We start from the raw sequence: 22480 nt of genomic DNA, 5'->3' as shown, positions 1-22480 counted from the left end.
TCTCGCCAATTCAGCAAACAAGTTGTCAAAGTGGTAATATTTTTTAAAAAAAAGTTTATAAATTTTTTAAATTGTCAAGTTTTTTACCTGTTTAAAAGCTTGGGCAATGCCTTACAACGAGATGGAATACGAAGGTAAAAATTAAAACATTTCCTATAGTTAAAAGCGTTGGTTCTCAATTTTTTACGGTTACGGAACCATAAATTATGGAGCTTCTTTTGACGGAGCCCCGACCTTCAAATAGGATCGTAATATACGAACAAAAAAAAAAAGAAAAAAAAAACGAATANAAAAAAAAAAAAAAAAAAAGACTACGGCTTAATTTAGAAGAAATTTTTTTTTTTTTTAAAAATTTATTTTTATGTTAAGCAACTTGAGTTTGCAGGTCTGCAGTGATTTCTAGTTTCAAGTTTTTATTGCATTCGTAAATTGAAATAGAATAATATAGATGAATTACGGTTTTTGAAAAACAACTATTTTAAACTGTGAGGCTGGCTAACATAGAGAAATATTTCTTTTATTCTTGAATTTGATTATTTTATTTTGAATTGCAAAGTTTGATGATAAATTCTGACTCAATTATTTGTAAATGCATATTCTTTTTTAAATTCCTTTTCGCTTTCTCATTTTCGAATAATACATTGTTATTGCAAAGTATATATATCGATTTAAATTTTTGTTAATTTCCTTTTTTATTGGCATTTTACTTAAATAATTTCATAAAATTAACAGAAATATTAAATAAATAATAGATTATTGGTCGGTTGAAAACTTAGTTTCAGCTTTCAAAAAATCGTAGTTGATTAAGAAAAATCCTAACTCACGGAGTCCCAGTTAACTTTCTGTGGAACCCTAAGGTTCCACGGAACACCAGTTGGGAACCGCTGGTTTAAGTCACTAAAACTATGTCTTTTTATTTTATTTTCCATGGCGTAAGAACACTTTTAATAGCTTAATGTCCTTAAATTTAATAATTTTTGTGATCTGAGCAAATGATTCAATTTTCCTTACTTCATGTTCTGGATCAACTTGTAAGGCTTGATCAAAGCGAGCTAATGCTTGGAGGGATTTACCTTGTTCTAAAAGTAAAACTCCCATCTGAAAGAAAAAAATCACGTTGAAAATCTTTTATTTCTTTATTTTTTAAGTGAACAAAACATATCATTTTTGCTTTTCGTACGACAAACCTGAAAGAAAACGTATATAAGGAAAGTAGAGTTAAACAAGAGATTTCCAACAAAATGTGAACTTTTTCAAGGATTTTATTCCAAGGCATAATATGAAAATAATGAAGAAATGCTTTGCTTGAAACAAAGTGGCTATTTAAAAGTACTCCGAAAAGGCTCATTGAATTATTATCTCATAAAGACTCTATAGGACACCTATAAAAAAAGATCTAGTAGTTTATTGGTAAAGTAGAAAAAGTAGTTTATTAGTGTAACTAGAAAAATAGTCCAATAAACTAGTGCTTTCCAGTATATGAGTTTGTGGGGGGAGGAGTTATCGACAATGCCAACCTTCATCTATCAAAAGGTACCTCATGCTTGAATCAAGTTAGCCTGTCTTATATACCAATGAATTGATGTTTAATAATAGTAGTGGTAGTTACGCCACATTACTCACCCACCAGAATTTTATCAGGGACAGAATTCGATGAACGGATACCACTAGTTGCTGTACTTGTGAAAGACCGGGAGAGCTGGATTAAGGTCACCGGGTTTTTGAGTGCTGATTGTGAGAGGTGTATTAACTTCACCGTCGTCGTAGTCGCTCCTGTGTTGCCTTTAGCAGTCGAGTGTATGCAGGCTGACGTTGTGCATGATCGAGACGAGACAGAGCAGCAACAGCGTGAGGAGGTAGATAATGTTGCAGTCACAAGTAGCGAGTCAACTATTCAATGTGGACCACCCATCGAAGTAAGCGTTACCAGATCGAAGTGGGCCCGTCAAGATCGGCGTGATCACATTACGTCCGCAAGTCACCAATGTGGAGGGTGGAGTTATCGACAATGCCAACCTTCATCTATCAAAAGGTACCTCAACATAGATTCAAGTTAGCCTGCCTTATATACCAGTGAATTGATGTTTAATAATTGTAGTGGTAGTTACGCCACAAGTTAATACACGCATGTTTTTGCATAAATTTTTTTTTTATTACTGAAAAACTTTTGTATACTTTTGGAACAGTGTAAAAGATAGTTTATTTGCATCAAATGTTCTGTTTAAGCAACATAATAAGTAAGGTAGTTCTGGAAGTCAGGATACTTGTGGAACAAGTTAGTTAAAAGTTATAAATCTATAAATACATACTTATCAATTGAACCATTTTTAAAAAAAAAATTAAGTAAAGAAAAATTATTGCTGCTAATGTAGAAATTTTGTTGCTGATATGGAAATATTTTCGTCAATATAGAAACATACATTGTAAACATACATAACATGGTATTATAGAAAACATAAATAATCTGAAGACTTACTAACGTTGTAAAATAAGTCAGGATTTTGTTGGTCGTGTTTCATCGCTTCTTTGTACATATCATGAGCCTCTTGTGACCTTAAACAAATAAAAAATAAAAAAATAATTAAATAAAAAGAAATTAGAAAACTAATAAATCTTATGATCATTGATTATTAAATACAAAATTAATTACAAAAGAAGTTTCAAGTTACAAAAACACATTATCTTTCCTATCTTAAAAGAGAAATTTTTTTTTCGATTGTTATGTTATTTTATGGGCACGCTTTCTTTTATTTGAATATAGATAGCCTCATGAAAAAATAAAATTTACTCAAACATTTTTAAACTTTTGTAAGGTGAATAAATTATGAACTGAATATAAATTTAACATAAAAAAATATTTTCGTTTTTGAATGTAAAATAAATTTTCGGAATATTATATTTCAAGATTCATCCTAGATGACAGCACTACAAAACTTAAATAATTATTGGTTAAATAATTTCCCATAAATAATTATTTGAATTTTTATCTTCTTCTCAAATTTTTCATGTTGTAAGTAAATAAAAAAAAGAAGATAATTAAATGAATAAATAATAAAATAATTAAGTTTCTGCAATAAATTAGCTGCTGCAGTACCATAAACAAAACTGATTCATCCCAGGTGGCAGCACTAGAGAATTTGAAGAGTAATATTTACATACGGAAGAGACTTTGATATGAATATACTAAAGAAATCCCTTTACGAACTTTAGAATGTTTTTCTTTCTCCACATATAATTATTTGACTTTTTAGCTGCGTCTCAAATTTTTCATGTTATATAAGTAAATAAGAAATAGATAATTAAATGATTGAATAATAAAATAATTAATTTTTTGTACAATAAATCCTGCAGATAGCAGCACCATGAACAGAACTGATTCATCCTAGGTGGCAGCACTACAAAATTTAGAGAATAATATTTCAAACAGGCGGATTTTGATATGAATATAATAAAGAAATCCCTTTACAAACTTTATGATGTCTTTTTCCCCTTAAATAATTATTTGAATTCTTAGCCTTCTATCAAATGTTTTCAACTTGTAAATAGATGAAGAAATAATTAATTAAATTATTAGATAATAAAATAATTAAATTTTGTACAATAAACCCTACAGATGGCAGCACCATAAATAAACCTGAATTTATTTTAAAATCAAATGAACAAAATTTATTTTGAATAAACTACGTTTGTTCTTCACTGGAATCGTTAAGGCAGAAAGTGCTTGTAATTTAAGATAAATTATTATTATTTGCTAAAGAATATTCGCGAAACTACCATAATTTTAAGATAGTAAATGATAAGTCATTTTTTGTTCCACGAATCAGATATAAAAACTAAATGTTATTTAATTTTTGAAATTGTGTAATTGTTGTTTTTATTTATATTTTTAACAAGTAGTTAATATAATTTAAAACAATTATTTCCTAAAAATATCAACATTTCATGAATGTCAATGTACTAGTATAAATTCACAGATGTGCATAAAAAATTGAAAAAATTCTTTTAGATGCCCATTTTGAAACCTTGTAATATTATAAATGAAATTCAATATATTATTTGCAATATTATGAATGAAATTTAATACACTGTTCAGTTTTAAGTACTGTTACTTTAAAAAACCATACCGATTCAATCGCAAAAGAATGCTTGCCCTTTGCATGTATGCATCAACATAATCATTCTTCATGCTGATTGCTTCTTTGTAAAGCTGAAAAAAGAGAATATAATGTAACTGACATGACAACAAGTAAGTATAAACGTAATAAAGAAATTTAAATTTAATTGCATAACACATCTAAAATTGCTTACAGAAATAAAACAAAGTATATGTGATATAATCGAAAAACATACATTTGAAAGTTGAACTGAATAAATTTTTAAAAATAAAGAAAAGTTGTCCAATTAGAAAATAATACTATTAATAAAGATAGTTGGGGATACAAAAATAGATAAAATGTGAAAATTTAAGTTTGACAGACTGAATATATTACATACAACGCTTAGAAAACGAATAATTAAATATCATGAGATGAACGTAATGATTCGTAATGAGCACTTATTAGCTGTTTCATAAAAAAAAAAAAAAAAAAAAAAAAAAAAAAAATCAGCTATGGTGTAAAAAATTCCGGTAAAAAATACTAGCATTCTGAGTGATGGTACATTTTAATGTTCTTTACGGAAACAAAAAATCTGTTATACCGTAATTTTTACGAATTATTAGAGATGTTAAACTCACAATTTCTTATTTTCTTCGTAATACGATGCTTGTTTTTGTTTTGTATAACTTGTTGAAAATTGACTAGTTATGATCAAGGTCGTAAACCCTCATTCTTCCTCTGTGAAAAAAAAAAGTTTGGGTACGTTTCAACGTTGTAAAAAATTCCGAATAAAATTGTAATAAAAAGTACTGACACTCTGAGAGGATCATCTGTGAAATTTATTCTTATTGTTAGGTTTTTTACTACAATTTTTATGGTAATATTTAGTTGATTACAGTAATTATGCAGTAAATATTACTGTAAAAATTTCGGCAATCATTTACGGTAAAAAGCACCGACACTCAGAGTGTCAGTACAGATTTTTTATTCAGTGTAGTTACGCTTTAGCCGACCAACAGACGTTGTTTTCGATTTTAGCCCACGCACACTTTTTAATTGGAAACCAGTGCCGGATTCAGCGCACGTGGGGCCCCAGGCCATTCAAATTTTTGGGCCCCTTAGATTGAATTTTTTTTTCTCGTATTTATTCAAATATAAAAGTATTTATACATCTTTTCATTTCAAAAAGCACATTTAAAATAAAAATAAGTAATAAAAATAAGTTTGTTCATTCTGTTAAATTAGAACTAAAAAATAATCATAAAATTTTATAATCATGACATATATATTTGAAATTGTTTTTTTTTTTTTTTTTAAATTATTGTTTTTCTTAATTTTTTAAAATTTATTTTCAAAAAGTCAATTTTAGGGGGCCCCTAATCATTGGGGGCCCCAGGCCTGGCCTAGTCTGGCCTAATGGATAATCAGACACTGTTGGAAACCCTTGTTCAACATTTTGATTATTCACCGCATACAGATCGAGTTACATTTCCGAAATAAAATCACCAATTATGAATCTTAAAATAAATTGTTCATTCGTATTTATAAATACACTTAAAAAGAAAACTAAAATATTTTATTACTGTAATATTTTCTAGTAGACATTTATGTTAAAATTAAACTAAATAGTTATAAGTATTTATTCGAATAAAATGCTAAATGCTAATAAAATGCTAAATACTAACTTAAAACAATGCGAACTACATTGAAAATAATAGATCATTATCAAAGACTAATTAACAAACCAAAATATAAATCTACTATGTTGTTAATTTTAGCCTGCAAATATATATATATANAAAAAAAAAAAAAAAAAAAAATGTAATACATAACTGTGTATTTAAACGTCAACGAGCATTGGGATTTAGGCTTTACCTCTTGAGCTTCTTCTAGTCGAGAGAGGTTTTGGGAGAGAAGATTTCCTAAGTTCAAGAACAAATCCATATGACGTGGAACAATATGGGTCTGATACTTCTGACCGGGACGTTTCTTTGGCAACAAGTTCTTAGCCTTTGATTTAATGAAAAAAAATTTTCTTTTAAATAATTCAAAATATTTGATGCCAATAAGATCTGATAGCTAATAAGAAAAGTGATTTTTACCTGCCAGAAAGCTTCTTCTGCTTTCTGTATCATTCCCAAAGTATTATACATCCTTCCCACATTCAAATGAGATCCTAGATCATCAGGTTGAACTCTGAACAAAAGAAATCGGTCTTTTATTTATAATATTCAAATTTCTAAGTTCTCCTTCAGTTTTTAAAATGTTTACACTCGAAATTCTTTAGTTTTTCAAATGTTTACAGTCGTGATGGCTCAGGGGATAGAGTGCTCGCCTTCCAATGAGGTGAACCAGGTTCGAATCCTAGCTATGGCTGGTTGATAATAATTCTGCATCCGGCTCGCACAGACCACATTGTTGAAGTAAAATATCTTCAGTAGTAGACGGATCATGGGTTAGAGTCCACTTGCCGTCAGGTTGATCGTGGGAGGTTTTTGTGGTTTCCCTGTCCATGTAACGGAAGTGCGGGTTAGTGTCATCAAAAAGTCCTCCACGAAGGCAAAATTTTCCCAATATTTGATCTAGGAGTTCCCTTGTCATTTAGACTGGATTCAAAATTACAAAGCTAGTGAGTTGAACATTAGTAGCAATAAACCCAAAAAATTGAATTTTGTAATTGAAATTGATTAGTCGGTCTCCCCGGTAATAAGAACTTTTTGAGAATTTTAAAGTGAAGGTATACACAAATTTTTAAAATAATGTGCAAGCAATTAAACTTTTACTTTTGCGTATTAACATACCATGATGCATTATTTTGAACTTAAAATAAAATTAAAATGGTCTCTTTATTCATTTGAGAGTGTGCTTGAATAATAAATGGTTTCAGCTCTGGTCTATTAAACGTCTTATGTGTATAAACTTCTCAAGTTAACTGCAAGTTTTACATTTGAATAATATTTTACATATATAATATAATGCAAAACCACAGAAGTTTAGATTTGCATGTTTTATTTCTAAATATTGAATCTAAAATATACAACACTATCTGCTCTTTTGATAAATTCTTTACCGGAATGTACTTTACTGGAATGTAATACGTGGCTTTGTTAAAAGCTTCTTAGCAGAAAACGTAAAGTTTATTGCCATTTGCAAACAATTTAAATTAAACTCAATTACATTGTCACAATACTAAGATTAATTTAACTTACTTCACTGCTTGTAGAAACAATTCTAATGCCTCTGCGTGCTTTCCTTTAGTTTCCATCACGTGACCCAAATTGTTATAAAGTTTGGCGTTCGCTTTTGTGAAACGCAATCCTGATTCGAACAGAGTCTCTTCATCTTTCCTTTGGGGATTAAAACACGAAATCAACTGGGAAGGTTTAAAAAGTAAAGTTTTAGCTTCAGAAAGTAACTTACCAATCGAAGTTTCTGAACACAGTTCTGGTGGCATTAAGGCACAGAAGAATCACGATGCAGGCACGCAAAAGAGTTTCGCGCTTTCTGAAATAATAAATAAGATTAATTTTTGTTGTGGGTATTATGTTTTCACTTCAGAAGAGTTTCAAATTTAGTACTTCATTATAGTTAGTTAATAACTTGTTTTGTTCCGTAAACTTGCGTGGTAGTTTTGAGAAAACTACAATTAGCGTTTGCAAATTCTCACGGGCGTAGTTTAGGTTGCGAAAAATACTAACAAATAACCAAAATCAGTTATCGGATTCGTGTACCTCTGTTATTATGAATTTTATGTATGGCTTATCGTGACTCAACAAGCTATTTAGAGTAAAACAAAATTGTTGTGAGTCTCATATGTATTGATATTTTGCTAAAATCATGATTTCCCCTATTCCAAAATGCAATAAGATATATTCTTCTAAATCAATTTCAAACTACCAGACTAATATAGAGAGTTTTGAACTATTTTACCCATTTATCATAATATTTGCCGCAACTTTAATTTGTGGAAATACGCAAAAAGTGAAATTAATAAATATTAAAGGGCCTAAGTCCATAGTTTCGTTCTCATGTTCTGAGAATCAAGAATATAAATTCGTCGGAAAAAAGGTATGTTTGTTCTGAGAAAGTTCGCTTTTGGGTCTAATTTAATTTAATTAATAGTCAAAACTAATTATATAACTCGAAGTTAAAGTGTGCTATTCGAACTATGATTTTAAGAATCTTAGATCTTTATTTAGAATGTTATTATTATTTTTGGCTCATTGTACATTGGTAGAAATTTTTTTAATGAGTTGAACCATAATAGTGTTTAATTTTTTTCAACCTTAATAAGGACCTAAGTTGAACCATATTCTTATCTAAACTATACTTAACTAACTTTTCCTTAACTAAATTATACGATACTGTAGGGCGCAACTTGAACGGAAATGGTGCTAAGTTAAACTAAACGAAACTAAACTCAGCGGCGCGACAGCCCAAAGAGGGCCAAGGCCTACTGTGCCCATCTCAGTTTTCTTGACCTTTGGGCTCTGGGGTGCAGGAGCAGATGTTCCGGTTAGGTGGTCAGCCGAACGCGTAACCCCCAGTGTTTAGTACCCAAGCATGCTTGGTACTCATTTATCGACCCGCTGAAGGGATGAAAGGCTGAGTCAACCTTGCCCGGCCCGAGGATCGAACCAGGGACCTGTCGTACGACAGCGCGAAGCGCTACCGCTCAGCCACCGGGCGTCATGTGGTTAAGTTACCACGTTAAAATTGGAACAAATTCGAACCGTATTATGATTATTGTTCAAAGTACAATTATTATGATTCAATGAAATGATTTATTTGAGAGCGTTGGTCGCGTTTACGGAACACTTAACATTAATATGTTAATATGTAACCTTAACACGTTACCTTATATGTTGACAAGTTGTTGTCAGGTTGTAAGGTTACATTTAACCATGTATCCGATCAAGTTCAACTATGTTTCTGTTCCAGTTGAGCAATCTTTTTGTTCAATCTGAATCATAGTATCGTGTTATCAAGTCTGTGAAGTACGATAATATGGTTCAACTTAAAATCTCAATTATGTTGCTGCAAATTTGAACGATATTTTGGTTTAATATCTCTTAGAATTTCGAAGCAGTATATAAAAGGGTAGTATAATATGCATGCGTGATGTTTTCGATAGATATTACAACTTTAACAAGACTTTAACTTAGTAATTAAAAATTTCTTTTTGCTGCTAGGGAAAGAAAACTTTTTAAATGTCAGTACGCTAAATTGGTTCTACGGGGATCTATAAGGTCGGTACCTTAAAACCATAAAATGATGCAAGTTTTCATGGTTCAATGTAATCAAGGTGTTACATTTAACCATGTATCCGGTCAAGTTCAACTATGTTTCTGTTCCAGTTGAACCATCTTTTTGTTCAATCTGAATTATAGTATCAAGTCTGAGAAGTACGATAATATGGTTCAACTTAAAATCTCAATTATGTTGCTGCAAATTTGAACGATATTTTGGTTTAGCATCTCTTAAAATTCCGAAGCAGTATATGAAAGGGTAGCATAATATGCATGCGTGATGTTTTCGATAGATATAACAACTTCAACTAGACTTCAACTTAGTAATTAAAAATTTCTTTTTGCTGCTAGGGAAAGAAAACTTTTTAAATCTCAGTACGCTAAATTGGTTCTACGGGGATCTATAAGGTCGATACCTTAAAACCGTAAAATGATGCAAGTTTTCATGGTTCAATGTAATCAAGGTGTTACATTGAACTATGTACCCGATCAAGTTGAACCATGTTCAATCTAAATCATAGTATCGTGTTATTAAGTCTGAGAAGTACGATAATATGGTTCAACTTAAAATCTCAATTATGATGCAGCAAATTTGAACGATATTTTGATTCAACAATTTCAAAATTTCAAAACATTGTATTAAAAAGTAGTATAATAAGCATGTAATGTGACAGATATTACAACTTTAACTGGACATTAACTTAACTATTGAAAAATTCCTTTTTGTTGCGAGGGAAAAAAAAAACAGTTAAAAAATAAATAAAATTTTTTCTCTCTCCTGAATCCATCTTTTTAGTATTTGAACAACTTTTTCAAAGTAAGTTGTTTTTTTTAAACCCAACTTTTTTTTTAAACCCGAGTTTCCTTTCCGTTTTTTTCCTTCTTTTTAATAATGATTTGCTCTTTTTTATTCGCAAATTTATTTTGCAAAGTTAAAAAAAAGGTTGTTCGCTTAACTACGCAAAAAATATATCCGAAGACGATGTTTTCTTTTTCGTGACACATCGAAGAAAATGTCATAATATACGAAGTTTCCGAAAAGAAGAAAAAAAGAAAAAAAACCCAGTTTTTTTTCTTTAAATGAACAAACTATACTGAAATAAAACTACGTATTCATGCCTTTGGTAAAGAGAAAAAAAATAGCTCTACTTAAAAACATTGACTCTCACTGGGGTTTTAATTAAGAAAAAAAAATTAGCATATTTTATTAGCTTTCAAGTTTATATTTTCATATTAAGATGAGGTTTTCAAAATGAAAAATATTATGTTTAGTCATGAAGTTTTTGTTTAAAAAAGTATTTTTCACCCCAGTTGACTATACGTTCAACTCTTGGATAACAAATACAATCATAAGATATGTGGAAAAAAAAATGTGTAATATTTATTTACAATATTTCACATTTATTGTTAATTTCTCTTCCATGCTAGGTAGTTTTTTAATTGGGGCTTCAATGGCCTGGACCAAAGTACTTGTGGATACCAGTTATCATTATTCAAATCTTTTTTAAAAAATTTCGGAAAAATATTTTACTTATTTCATTATTTAATCGTTATATCATTTATTACCGTCATTATTTAATTTTTTTTTTGCATTTGAGGAAGTAAATAGAAAAAAAAAATGCAAAAGATCTTTGCATTTTGCAAATAATTAAAAAATGGTAAATATTCACGCCGTTTGTGCTGTGTAGATATTTGCCCTATTTTAAAAAATGTATTTTATAATTAGCATAATGTGATTTTGCTTTGTTTTTTATTTTAATTTTTTGTATTAGCTTCTGCAAGTAATTTTTTGTATTAGCTTCTGTTATTTATAGCGTAATTTGAACCGGAATTTTTTACAGTGTACTTTCTTAATCACATATCTCGTCCTAACCTCTCGATATTTGACATAGTGGTTTTTCATAGTGGATACTTGAGTTAGTGGTTTATGTATGGAAAAATGATTTAATAATCCAAGTTAAGCAACTCTTTTCCACTTTCTTACATCCAAACTAAAATATAAAATAACTATGCTTTGTGATATTTTTAAAACATCCTCTACAAATGAAAAATTCTTCTTAGTTACGTGTAAGCATATTCGATATGATGAATGATTTTGGAGAATGATGAATGGGTTTTTGAGAATGATGAACGATTCTTACTTGTAAAAGAAGCAGAGTTTGTACCATCCATGAGCTACAAGGAAACAGTATCCCATACTTGGAATGTAGAGAATTCTTTCTGCTATTACAAAACCTACGGAATAAAAAAGATTCGAAGCCGGCACAAAAGGAAACACGCACATCGAGAGAACCTGAGAAGTGAAATGAAATACCTTCAAAAATTAAATGCATTCAGAAGACATTTTAATTTCCAAAATTATATAAAACATTGCAGTGGTAGCGTATACATTGCACAATAAACGTAGTATGCAATTGAGTATGCAGAGTGTTCCGCATTGACGCCTTAGATATTTGTTTTTAGAAATAAGTAAAAAAGTATTAATTTAGTACATAAAAAGTATTATATTAGTACATATTAGGGGTCAAATAGTAACATTTAAGCGTGAAAAAAATTGAAAACACTATCAAAATCTGTCAAATAAGTGAGATGATATACAACAAAGTAAGTTTTGTGAGATGATTAACACCAAAACCAAATTAATTACCAAGTGAAACTTGGAGCCGTTTTGAATAATTGTTTTTCAAATTCTCTGTATTTCTTCAGGAAATCAAACAGGTTTTGATTCTGCCCCAATAGTTATTTTGATAGCTATTTGTTTTTCCTTAAATTTTAATTTTGATCCTTAATAATTAACATTTATTTAACATATAAGGATAGGTTTTTGCAGCTATTTGTTTTTCCTTAAATTTTAATTTTGATCTTTAATAATTAGCATTTATTTAGCATATAAGGATAGGTTTTGGTAGCTATTTGTTTTTCCTTAAATTTTAATTTTGACCCTTAATAATTAACATTTATTTAACATATAAGGACAGATTTTAGAAAGAACACCTTCTATTTATCATTAATTTTAACGGAGTTTCTTATTATTGCCTTTTTTTTTCATTTGAAATAAAGGAAAAACATTCAAAACAAAATTACTATTTAAAAACAATTTTAATAAGATATAAATTAATCACTTTCTCGTTTTTCTTTACACACTTTAAATAATTTCCGTTTTTTGAATTATTGCATTTACATTTTATTAAAATGAATTGAATGTGTTGGAAAAAAAAGCATACAGCAAAACCCATATAAGTTTGACCATTTGACAAATGATCCGTTAATAGAGATGTTGTATCATTTTTGTCAAATAAAATTGTATAATTATTTAAATGGTTTGAAAAAATAATTATAAAGTCGTAACTAATACTTACTATACAATAATAATGCTTATGTTTTTAGTTTCATTTTTTTTTGCGTTGTTCAAAAATTTCAAATATAACTCACAGTTTATTGGAAAATGGAACAATAATCTAAAATTTATTTTTCAAGTAACCATGACTTACCATTAAAATCGTAACTGATATTCTATTTCTTGAATAGTAATTTGTCCATACTAATTTACATATCACAGCATAAAAAATAAGAGTAAAAACTACTCTTTTGTCAGCGAATGAATGAATTATTGGCACTGTTCCCATCGTCCAATCACAGCAGAGATCTATTGGGAAAATTAGCAGCCAGGTGTTCAATAAAGCAAGATAATGATAAGTTAAATGACGAGAAGGCCATGATTCCGCTGCTGCGGGATTGTCAAATCTATTAAAAAGAAAAAAAAAACAAAAAAAACAAATGGAAAATTTTACTAAGATTTCTTCCATAGAATAAATAAAATAATAACAAACACTATAAAGATCTGCTATGTATACCTGTAAAAAATTCCGGATCAAATTACTGTAAAAAGTACCGGTAATCAGCAAGGGTGTAGTGGTGCCGGATTTATCCAGTATTACGATCCGGTACTTTTTTTGGTAGACGAAATTCCATTCCGAGTCTTTAATTCGAGAATTTTTTTTGAGAATTGCTCGAAAATGAGGTAAAAAATAGTAAACTATTGATTGCAAAATCAGTATTTTATAAAAGCAGATTAAAAGTCGGTGACTTATTTTATGTTATCATTGTTATGATTAACTCACCGACTTTTTTTTTTTGCTATCATTGTTATTTGAAAACCACAGACTTTTTGTCTGCTTTCTTTAAATATTTTATAAGAAATTCTTACAACAATTTTTATTTAAATTTTATCTAAAATGAAGTAATATCTGGAAAATTAACTGAGACCATATCGATTGTTATGAGTTGCATCCAATATTTTGATTTTTACTATTTCGTGCATCATAGAAAAACTTTTTTTTTTTTAATGTTTTAATTATTTTAAATAGAGTTATCTTTCATATTAGATGAAAAAAAAATGTGCGAAGAATATTTGAATTTAAATTTATCTTTATTTACATCCGCTTCCGGTGAATTGCGTTCCGGGAAAAAAATGTTTGCACCACAACACTGACAATCAGGGTACTTTTTACCGAAAAATCAATTCTTACCAAAACATGTTACGGTACAAAAAATCTGATGGGCCGTAATTTTTACAGTAATAACTGTAGTAAAATTACTGAATCATTCGAATTAAATAAATATTACTGTGAAATTACGGTGTAATATTTTACGGCAAAAATGTATTTTACTGTAAAATTTATTTTACGGTAAATGCATCCAATATGCTAGTACTTTATACCTTTAACCAGAATTTTTAACAGCGTAGCAAATCTCATCAATATATTCCTTCTCCTACTGTCGAAATTTCAACGAAATATTATAGTTGAATAAGGCAGAAATGTTTTTTTAATCACATGAATAGCAAATAAGAAATTATGGTGCATATAAATAAGGTTAAGAAGATTCGTTTAGTTTTATTGTTGAAATAAATATTTAGGGATGCATAAATAATAATTATTTTGAAGAAATTCGCTTCACAATTCTGTCGATTACTATACGCTACTGAATTCTGTCGTATCCCAAGTGTTTTAGACAGGATGAAAACAACGAAATACGCTTCATTGCCTGATTAAACACGTAGTTTTTATTTATCGCATTTCATCCTCTCACCGTTTTCACGAAAATCAACCCGGTTTTATGTTTTCAGGGCTGATTTCAATAGTGATTTACTAGATTTTAATTGTTTTTTTTTCGCTTTCATATTGATTTGCGACCTTAATTAAATTTATTTTTTGAGTTCCTTTTTCAAAAGTATTCTTAAAATACATATTACCCAAACATAATGAATACCTATAAGTACAATCACAGTGCAATAAAGGTACAGTAAGTACAAAGAATGTTTATTAAGTTACACTGTAAATTTTTTTTAAATTAAAAATTTTTTTTAATTGAATTTTTAATTGTTTTTCTTAATTTAATATTTTTTAATTTTTGCAATTAGTTTTTTCATTGTCAGTTCATTGTAACTTTTGCTATTTGTTTATGTAATTTGTTTCTTAAATTAAAAAAAAAAGTACTTTTCAATCCATTTTTAGAGTAAGATATTATTCATAAATATCACTGAAACTAAAATTAAACTATTAGAAACTAAAATTAAACAATCCGACGGTACTTAAAAAATTTAAATAACTCTAACCAAGTTACTTGCATATGTAATTCATTTCTAAAAATTAAACAAACAAAAATTACTTTTTAATCCAATTTTATAGTTAGATCTGTTTCAAAAATATCACCTAAACTTAAAGTAAACTGTCCAGACAAGTCCATAAAAAATTTAAATCTACATCAATATTGTTCATTTTATACTTACTTGTTAAAAACAGGAAGTCTATCTCCCATTAATTTCATTCTAAAAATTAAAAGAGCTATTGTACTGACTGCAACAACCAACAGTCGTAGAACTAAGTCTTTTCTCCATGTGGGAGTGGGTCCTTTAATTTTGCCTCTCGGTGCTTTCTCGGGTATCAGCGGTAGAGGGGAGTTCTAAAAAGAAGAAAGAGGAGATTATTAATTCAATACAGAGAGTAAAAGTAAAATGTTAAAATGTAAGCAGCAATAGTTACACAAAAAACAAAGCTGCACAATAAAAAAAAATCAAAATATTAAATATTTCGAACTTTCTTACGTTTTAAAACATTTAAAATATAACAAAAAACCAGCGTTATCATTTACATCATAAAAATACAAACTTCTTAGAGCCATAATTTTTTAAAATATATCACTCATCTTTTTGAAATGCAAATAGATGTTTGAAACATTGCTAAAATGTAGCGTTTATCACTAAAATGTTAAATTTCTAAGATAAATTGTAAAAAATTCTAGATCAAATTACAGTAAAAAGTACCAGTACTTAGAGTGCCGGTACTTTTTACCGTAAAATCTATTTTACCCAAAAAATGTTAAATAATAAAAAATATTAGATACAGTAATTTTTATAGTAATAACTACTGTAAAATCACTGAATCACTCTAAGTAAATGAATATTACTGTAAAGATTACGGTATAATATTTTACTGTAAAAATGAATTTTATGGATGATACATTTAAAGTATCAGTACTTTGTATTGCACTTTGATCTGGAATTTTTTACAGTGTACTATCACAAAAACTTTCAATCATATAAATAAGTAGTGAAATATTTGGTTGAATAAAATTATTTAAACAGAAGTAGGATGTTTCCTGCTTATTGGATTCTTCTGTAGTTTTATAAAATACATATTTATTAATTTCAGATATCTTTATTGAATTTTTATTTTGTTTTCATGTAGCAATATTAAATATTTCAAATTAAAGTTCATTAAATTTTGTTTTCATGTTTTAGAAATATTTCGTGCAGATTGTAATAAATTTTTTTCTTTGATAAAGAATCAAAATGTTCAGTCAAGTATTATTACTAATTATGTTATAATCTGTGTGTGTCTTGTGATGCACAAGTGTTAGTACAATTTATTTATGATAAATAAGCTTTTGTTTAAAGGGAAAAAAGGAGAAGGTTATAGAACATACCATACCTCTTGAACTAATAATATGTCATAAGTAGCACAAACAGCGACTATTGTTATACCTTGTTCTTTACTGAGCATGGCTAACCCTAAGCACAAAATAAAATGCAGCAGAGCTCTGTAATCTGAAAAAAATTTAAAGAGAATTGTAGTTTGTTTACCGTTATATGGTTGTACTCAATTGAAGATGGTTTTTCTGCAATATTATATTACATAAATACATTTTACAGCGAAAGTTCTAATAAGAGATTCGATTTAGGTTGAATGGGTCCAATAGATGAGTTTCTGATTAAATATAAATGTGCAAAATTATTGGAAAAGAAGCTTGACATCAATGCAACAGACAATAGGACGTGAAACACTCTCTATGGGCATTCTCATGGAGGTATTTAGAAGAGGATTACGTATAACGTCGCAAGTGAGTGAATGTCATTGAAGCCGCAACGAACAGAGGCATTTCTAAAGCAAGTTTCTTTTTAAGCTTAGCCTCTACAGTAAGCGTATCTGTTACGCGTTATCAATGCAACTAACTTTAAAAACTTCAAGTGGGAAGTATCTTTGCGACATTGAATAGTGAAGCGGCAGAGTTATCTGGTTGAGCAGCGGTGGCTTAGGGGATAGAGCGTTCGCCTCCCAATGAGATGTCCCAGGTTCGAATTCCAGCTGTGGCTTGTTTTATTATTTTTATTTTATATCGGTCTTTGAACAGCCGACCCAATTTTTGGGTTTACGACTACTAATGTTCAACTCCGCAGCCTGGTAATTTTGAACCAATCCAGAAGACAGGGAAACTTTTGGATCAGTACCCGCATAGGTATTGATTTGTTATGGAAACATGGAGGACTTTGCTACTCGACAGATTTACCGTGCACCAGTAACCATTTACTACACGAGGAGTCTTCGGCCGGCGGGGATAGAACCCACGAACTCTTGGACATGGGCCCAGTGCCCTAGATCCCCGCCCCAGCAGTGACTTGTTGACACGAACTCTGCTCTCGGCTTGCAACAACCACAGCGCTGAATTAAAATATCTTAAGTGGTAGACGGATCATGAGCTATAATCCTCTTGCCGTTTGCCTAGCCGTGGAAGTTTGTCGTTGTTTTCCTCTCCATGAAACATAAATACAGGTTAGTTCCATAAAAAAAGCCTTCCATGAAGGCTAGTTTATCCAATACCTCCTAGAGAGGAATCAAGCCTCACAACGGGTTACTATAGGCGATGATGACGTAGTAGAGTTAGGCCCAGAGGAAAACCAGTCACGGTAGCTATTTTTCCGAAAAAATCCGAATCTGATCAAACGAGCAATTGGCGATATTCTGAAGTATTGTAACCTGTGTACGCATTCAGCCAATTGGCGAATATTTTTGATTAGAATTTGTAAACAACCGTTGGTGTTCTGATGTAAACGTTCTTCGTAAAATTTATATTTATTCTACAAATGTTATAAATTTCAGCATTAATTTAATTCTTAGTGTTATGAATAATGCTATATAAATGCTGTGTACCAAACTGCAGAGGAAATTACAAAGTTGATGGTACAAAAGTATCAGTTTTCTGATTTCCTGAAGATGAAAAATTACATAAGAAATGGCTTGCCGCCATACCAAGAGATTTTGAAGTTACAAAGAATTCTAAAGTGAGTAATATTTGTTTTTATTTTTAAAAATTTAATTATGATTCTTTATTATATTTTTACTTAGAGTAAACTATTTTAAATTGTGGATAAATTAATTATAATAATTAAGTTGTTCTTATCAATTATATCGAAACTATTGTAATAAATTTTGTGTACAATGACAAAATAACTAAATAGCTATTTTTATATATAATAGTTATTTTTATAGAGTTTTATTTTATAAAAATATTAATAATTTTAGTATTTTATTAAATTTTTGCTCAAACTTTAAAACATTTTTGTTTGACCGTAATATATTGTAATTGCTTAAAGCAATTTTTTTAATTTGATTTTGAAATTTAAATCTATTAATTTTTCTACAAAAATCTATTAATTTTTCATGCATGAATATAGTATATAATATTTATTTTAAATGCACTTATAAATAATGTATTCATTTTGTTATAGGTATGTGAGATGCATTTCAAGGAAAATGACATTAGGAAAGCTGTGGAATTTGTTTGTGAAAAAACTGGAAAGAAAACAGTTGTGCCCTATGAACAACCAAGGTTAACAAAGGAGGCTATTCCATCTATATTTCCTGGATGTCCAGAATATATGACCAAAAATGAGCCAATTCGAGAAGAGCCAGAGGCAAAGAGAAAAAGAATAGAAATGTGCCAGTTGGAAAGCGTCCTTGCTGAAAGTTTAGAACTTTATGAACAGCATAATGTAAAATTTAAAGTAGATACTCTAATTGAACTGATAGAAAAATCTAGTTTAGTGGATTTAAATGGTGTTTTTAATCCGGTAAGTATTGAAAATAGTTTTTCTTTTGTGAAAATCAAATTTGTTGATCAGGTTCCCACATATATTACTGTAATAGTTGATCAAAATCTATCTTTAAGTGTTTTTATTGATAATGTAAAGATTAAGAAACTTCATGATTTAACATTTCCTCTAATCATCAGTAATGTTCAGCAAATTTCAAATGTTTTATGTTATTTAAATAAGTCTAATGATCTAAAGTTTGATAATATTCCAAATCTTATTAACTCTATAACTGTCCAACTTACAGAATTAGAAAACTTAAGCTCAGATAATCAAAAATTAGGTATTAACTTTCTAAAAGAGCAGCTATCTTTACTTTTTACTCAAAAAAATCAAAACCGATACTCTACAGACTTTCTCATTTTTTCTTCATTGTTTTTATCTATATCTCCTCATGCATATAATTTTTTGAGAAGCAGTGGTTATGTTATTCTACCGCATCATTCAACTATAAAAAANAAGTTTAACATATTTCAGTAAAATTTGTGTTTACATTTTATTAATCATTTTTTGAATTTGCTACTTAATAAAATATTTGTCAAAGGTTGCTTACTTTATTTTAATTTATTAGTGTGATGGGTAAAAATTATACTTTTTTTAAATGTTACTCAAAGTTTAACATATTTCAGTAAAATTTGTGTTTACATTTTTATTTATCATTTTTGAATTTACTACTTAATAAAATATTTGTTATCTAAGGTTGCTTATTTTATTTTAATTTATCACTTCTAACAATCACACTTCCACAGGAAAAAAATACAAATTATAATCATGCTTTTGATATGTTTTTTTTTTCTATCTAAACCTTGTTTGAAGACTGCATTTGATTTTCTAAATTTTCCTAAGCTTATTTTATGTCATTGTTTAGATACAATTTCTAGTTCTAATAACATGCAAAACATAATCATTAAAATCCAAAATAATCATCTACTAAAAATTTAAGTATCGTATTATAAAAATTAGATCCCTTTCTTAGTTTTATGTCACAAAACTATAATAATAATAAATGTACAAAATCCCTTTAAAAATATATTTCCTTGTTTTTAATCCATACATTTTATAACAAAAAGCTAGATAAAATTTTCCAATTTATAAAATAAAACTGGTATTTAATGCTTAAAAATATATTTTTTTCATTCACACATCAGTTATTTTTGTTAGAGTTGCTTTATTGTTAATCATTTCTGAAAACAAATAAATATATTAAGCATTTTTACACAATTTAAGAAAATTTAATCTAGACAAAAAAAAATATATAATAATTTGTAGCAAGTAAAAAATTAGTAGAAGAGTAACGAAAAAGTGTCGAGAAACGGAAGAAAAAAAACCCGTCATCGTCAAAAGTGATCAGCGAATCTGGGCCTAACTGTATGAGTCATCGTTTTGCGTCCTTCGGCTTTCTTCCCATCTAGGAGGTATTGGTTTATCCCAATGCTTGATCCAGGAGTTCCCATTTTTTCTGGGTTGAGTTCAAAATTATAAAGCCGCATAGTTGAACTTTGTTGATCGTAAACTCAGAATTGGGACAGCTGTTCAACGCCGCTTATGAAATAAAATAAAACTGTGTAAAATACCCCCCAATGGTGTTCTCATCCATTTAAATACATGGTTAATGCAAACAAAAATATTTCTCAAAAATTTACGTAAGATTATCAATTTATGAGTGAGACCTTTTACTAGCGATTGTATTCGCATTTAGAGTATTGAAAAGTTTGGAGAGGACCTCATTTCTAATGACTGAAATTTGCGATTCTAAACTAGTTTCCGAACAAGCTAGTTTTTCAACAAAGCTATTGGCCACCTGGTATTTTTTTGATCAAATGGTAGTGAATCTGATTTATTTAAGGTTGCTTTTCGAAGGCTTCGTCTTCATATGAAATGGTGCTTTTTTTGCGAATAATATGCAAGGTTCATAACTGCTGTGAGTTGGCACAACAGTTGCTCATGACTGTGAGGACAAATTTAGCTTTTCTAAATCTGGCGATTTATGCTTTGGCTGAAAATGGCGCAAAATGTCAATATGGAGAAAAGCCACAATTTTGTGGAAATCAAAAGTGTTTGCCGACTAATTTTTGAACATTTAAAGACTTACTTCTTTGCTGCATTATCTGGGCTCATAAAAATTTGCAAAAGATAAGGCAGTGATTTTTATAATTTTTATCTAGATGGAAAAATGTCACCAAAATGGCGATTTTTTAAATAGTTTAATAACTTTTAAAATATATGATGGGTCAGTATATTTATGATAGTTTTTTGTCCGTCCAAGCTAATTCTTCACTGCAAGATGATATAATATAGTTCAAAATCAGCGTTTTGCTTCAAGTGTAAAGCACTTAAACTGTGGTTTTTATATTCCTTGGCCACCGAGTTCGAAAATCTATGTTAAATAAGTCTTTACAGCCTGCTGGTGCTTTTACATGTAGAATGATTCTTAAACATTATACTATCATACTAAATAACTTATTCTTTTTAAAATCTTACCATTGTTCTGACGTCTGGATTTGATATAAAAATGGAAAGCCAAAAGTACGAATATTGATGAAAGCAGTTCAGCCCTTCCTACCACACCAGTAACCTAAAAGTAAAAAAATAAAAAATAAAAAAAGGCTTTTATTAGAAAAAACTAAATGGGAAATATCAATATAGCAGTTTTACTCATTATTTTTCAAATACAATGATTTATATATTAAAATCTACTTTAAAACACTTTTCAAAAATAAAATTAACAAGTGAAGTAAGTTTATTAAAACTTTTTAAACAATGAAATTTTTTAAATAAAGTTTTTACAATAAAATTTCATCAATTTTTTTTTATTTTATTGAAAACTCAAAAGTTAGCTAAATAACTTTTAATTTCTTGTAGCTGATTATCCGACTCGCTTTGAAAAGATATTTTCTAAATCTACAACTACATTTAAATCTACAACACATATAAGTATATTTTATTTTCATGCAAAAAAAAACTAAAAATTTTTTTTATTTATCCAAAGTTTATTTTAACCTTTTTTTTTCTTTAAAATAAAATAAAATTATATTTAATAAAATTTTTAAATTAAGTACAATTTTTCAAACCAAAATTTATATTATTAAATAATTATTTTTTTAACATAATTTGCTTTCCGCATGTCTTCAAAATAACCGGTAGTTTGAAAAACAATGACGAAAATAAAATAAATAAAAATTGTAATGAATGGAGATGCACGTTTGCTGAGTTTTGTTTAGGAAATCAGTTTTAGTTTCATCCACTTTCAACAATAGTAAACAGAGTATGCCAACTGAAAACAACAATAAAGCAATGTTTTCAAAATTAACAGACGTCTGTGCAATAATTTCAAGCTGAAGAAAACATTATCATATAGTTTGTCTATCTTTCAGCGTCATCTATTGATGAACTTTTAAACTAAATTTAAAATAAGGTGAGAATAATAACTGGTTTGCTTAGCAAAAACCATACTCAATAAAATGTGTATTTGGATAAAGAGTCATAAAGGTAATAAAGGTAAACATTGAAATCAAATCAAATTTGTTTTCCTGCGAGAGAAAGGCGGTTTTTCATTACATTTTAAAATATAAATTATGTTATTAATTAAATTTAACCTATACGTTCTGGTGCAAAATTTAAATTCTGTCGTTATTTATAACTCAAAATGATTTATGTTTACCCAATGTTTGTTTTAATAAATATTGAATATAATAAATTTACAG

At 28.8% G+C, this 22480-nt stretch overlaps 2 protein-coding genes across 2 annotated transcripts in view; one reads left to right on the top strand and one right to left on the bottom strand.

Moving 5' to 3' along the window:
- LOC107450915 (protein O-mannosyl-transferase Tmtc3) overlaps positions 1–22480 on the bottom strand; it is a gene marked incomplete in the record, with an annotated part of 110556 nt that overhangs the window by 9823 nt on the left and 78253 nt on the right. Inside the window, 12 exon segments of the mRNA XM_043046277.2 lie at positions 1012–1098; positions 2481–2553; positions 4125–4207; positions 5973–6107; positions 6200–6293; positions 7307–7444; positions 7518–7601; positions 11488–11639; positions 12838–13090; positions 15138–15310; positions 16339–16454; positions 21258–21351. Of these exon segments, the coding sequence (XP_042902211.2) occupies positions 1012–1098; positions 2481–2553; positions 4125–4207; positions 5973–6107; positions 6200–6293; positions 7307–7444; positions 7518–7601; positions 11488–11639; positions 12838–13090; positions 15138–15310; positions 16339–16454; positions 21258–21351 (1482 nt within the window).
- On the top strand, positions 17893–19256 carry LOC139426270 (uncharacterized). Its single transcript, XM_071184469.1, has 2 exons — positions 17893–17966; positions 18414–19256. The coding sequence occupies exon 2, from the start codon at positions 18423–18425 to the stop codon at positions 19254–19256; it is 834 nt and encodes a 277-aa protein (XP_071040570.1). The 5' UTR covers positions 17893–17966; positions 18414–18422.

This window comes from Parasteatoda tepidariorum, chromosome 8 (assembly GCF_043381705.1).
Source record: "Parasteatoda tepidariorum isolate YZ-2023 chromosome 8, CAS_Ptep_4.0, whole genome shotgun sequence".
Taxonomy (NCBI): Eukaryota; Metazoa; Arthropoda; class Arachnida; order Araneae; family Theridiidae; genus Parasteatoda; species Parasteatoda tepidariorum.
This window is presented reverse-complemented; position numbering and strand designations above follow the sequence as displayed.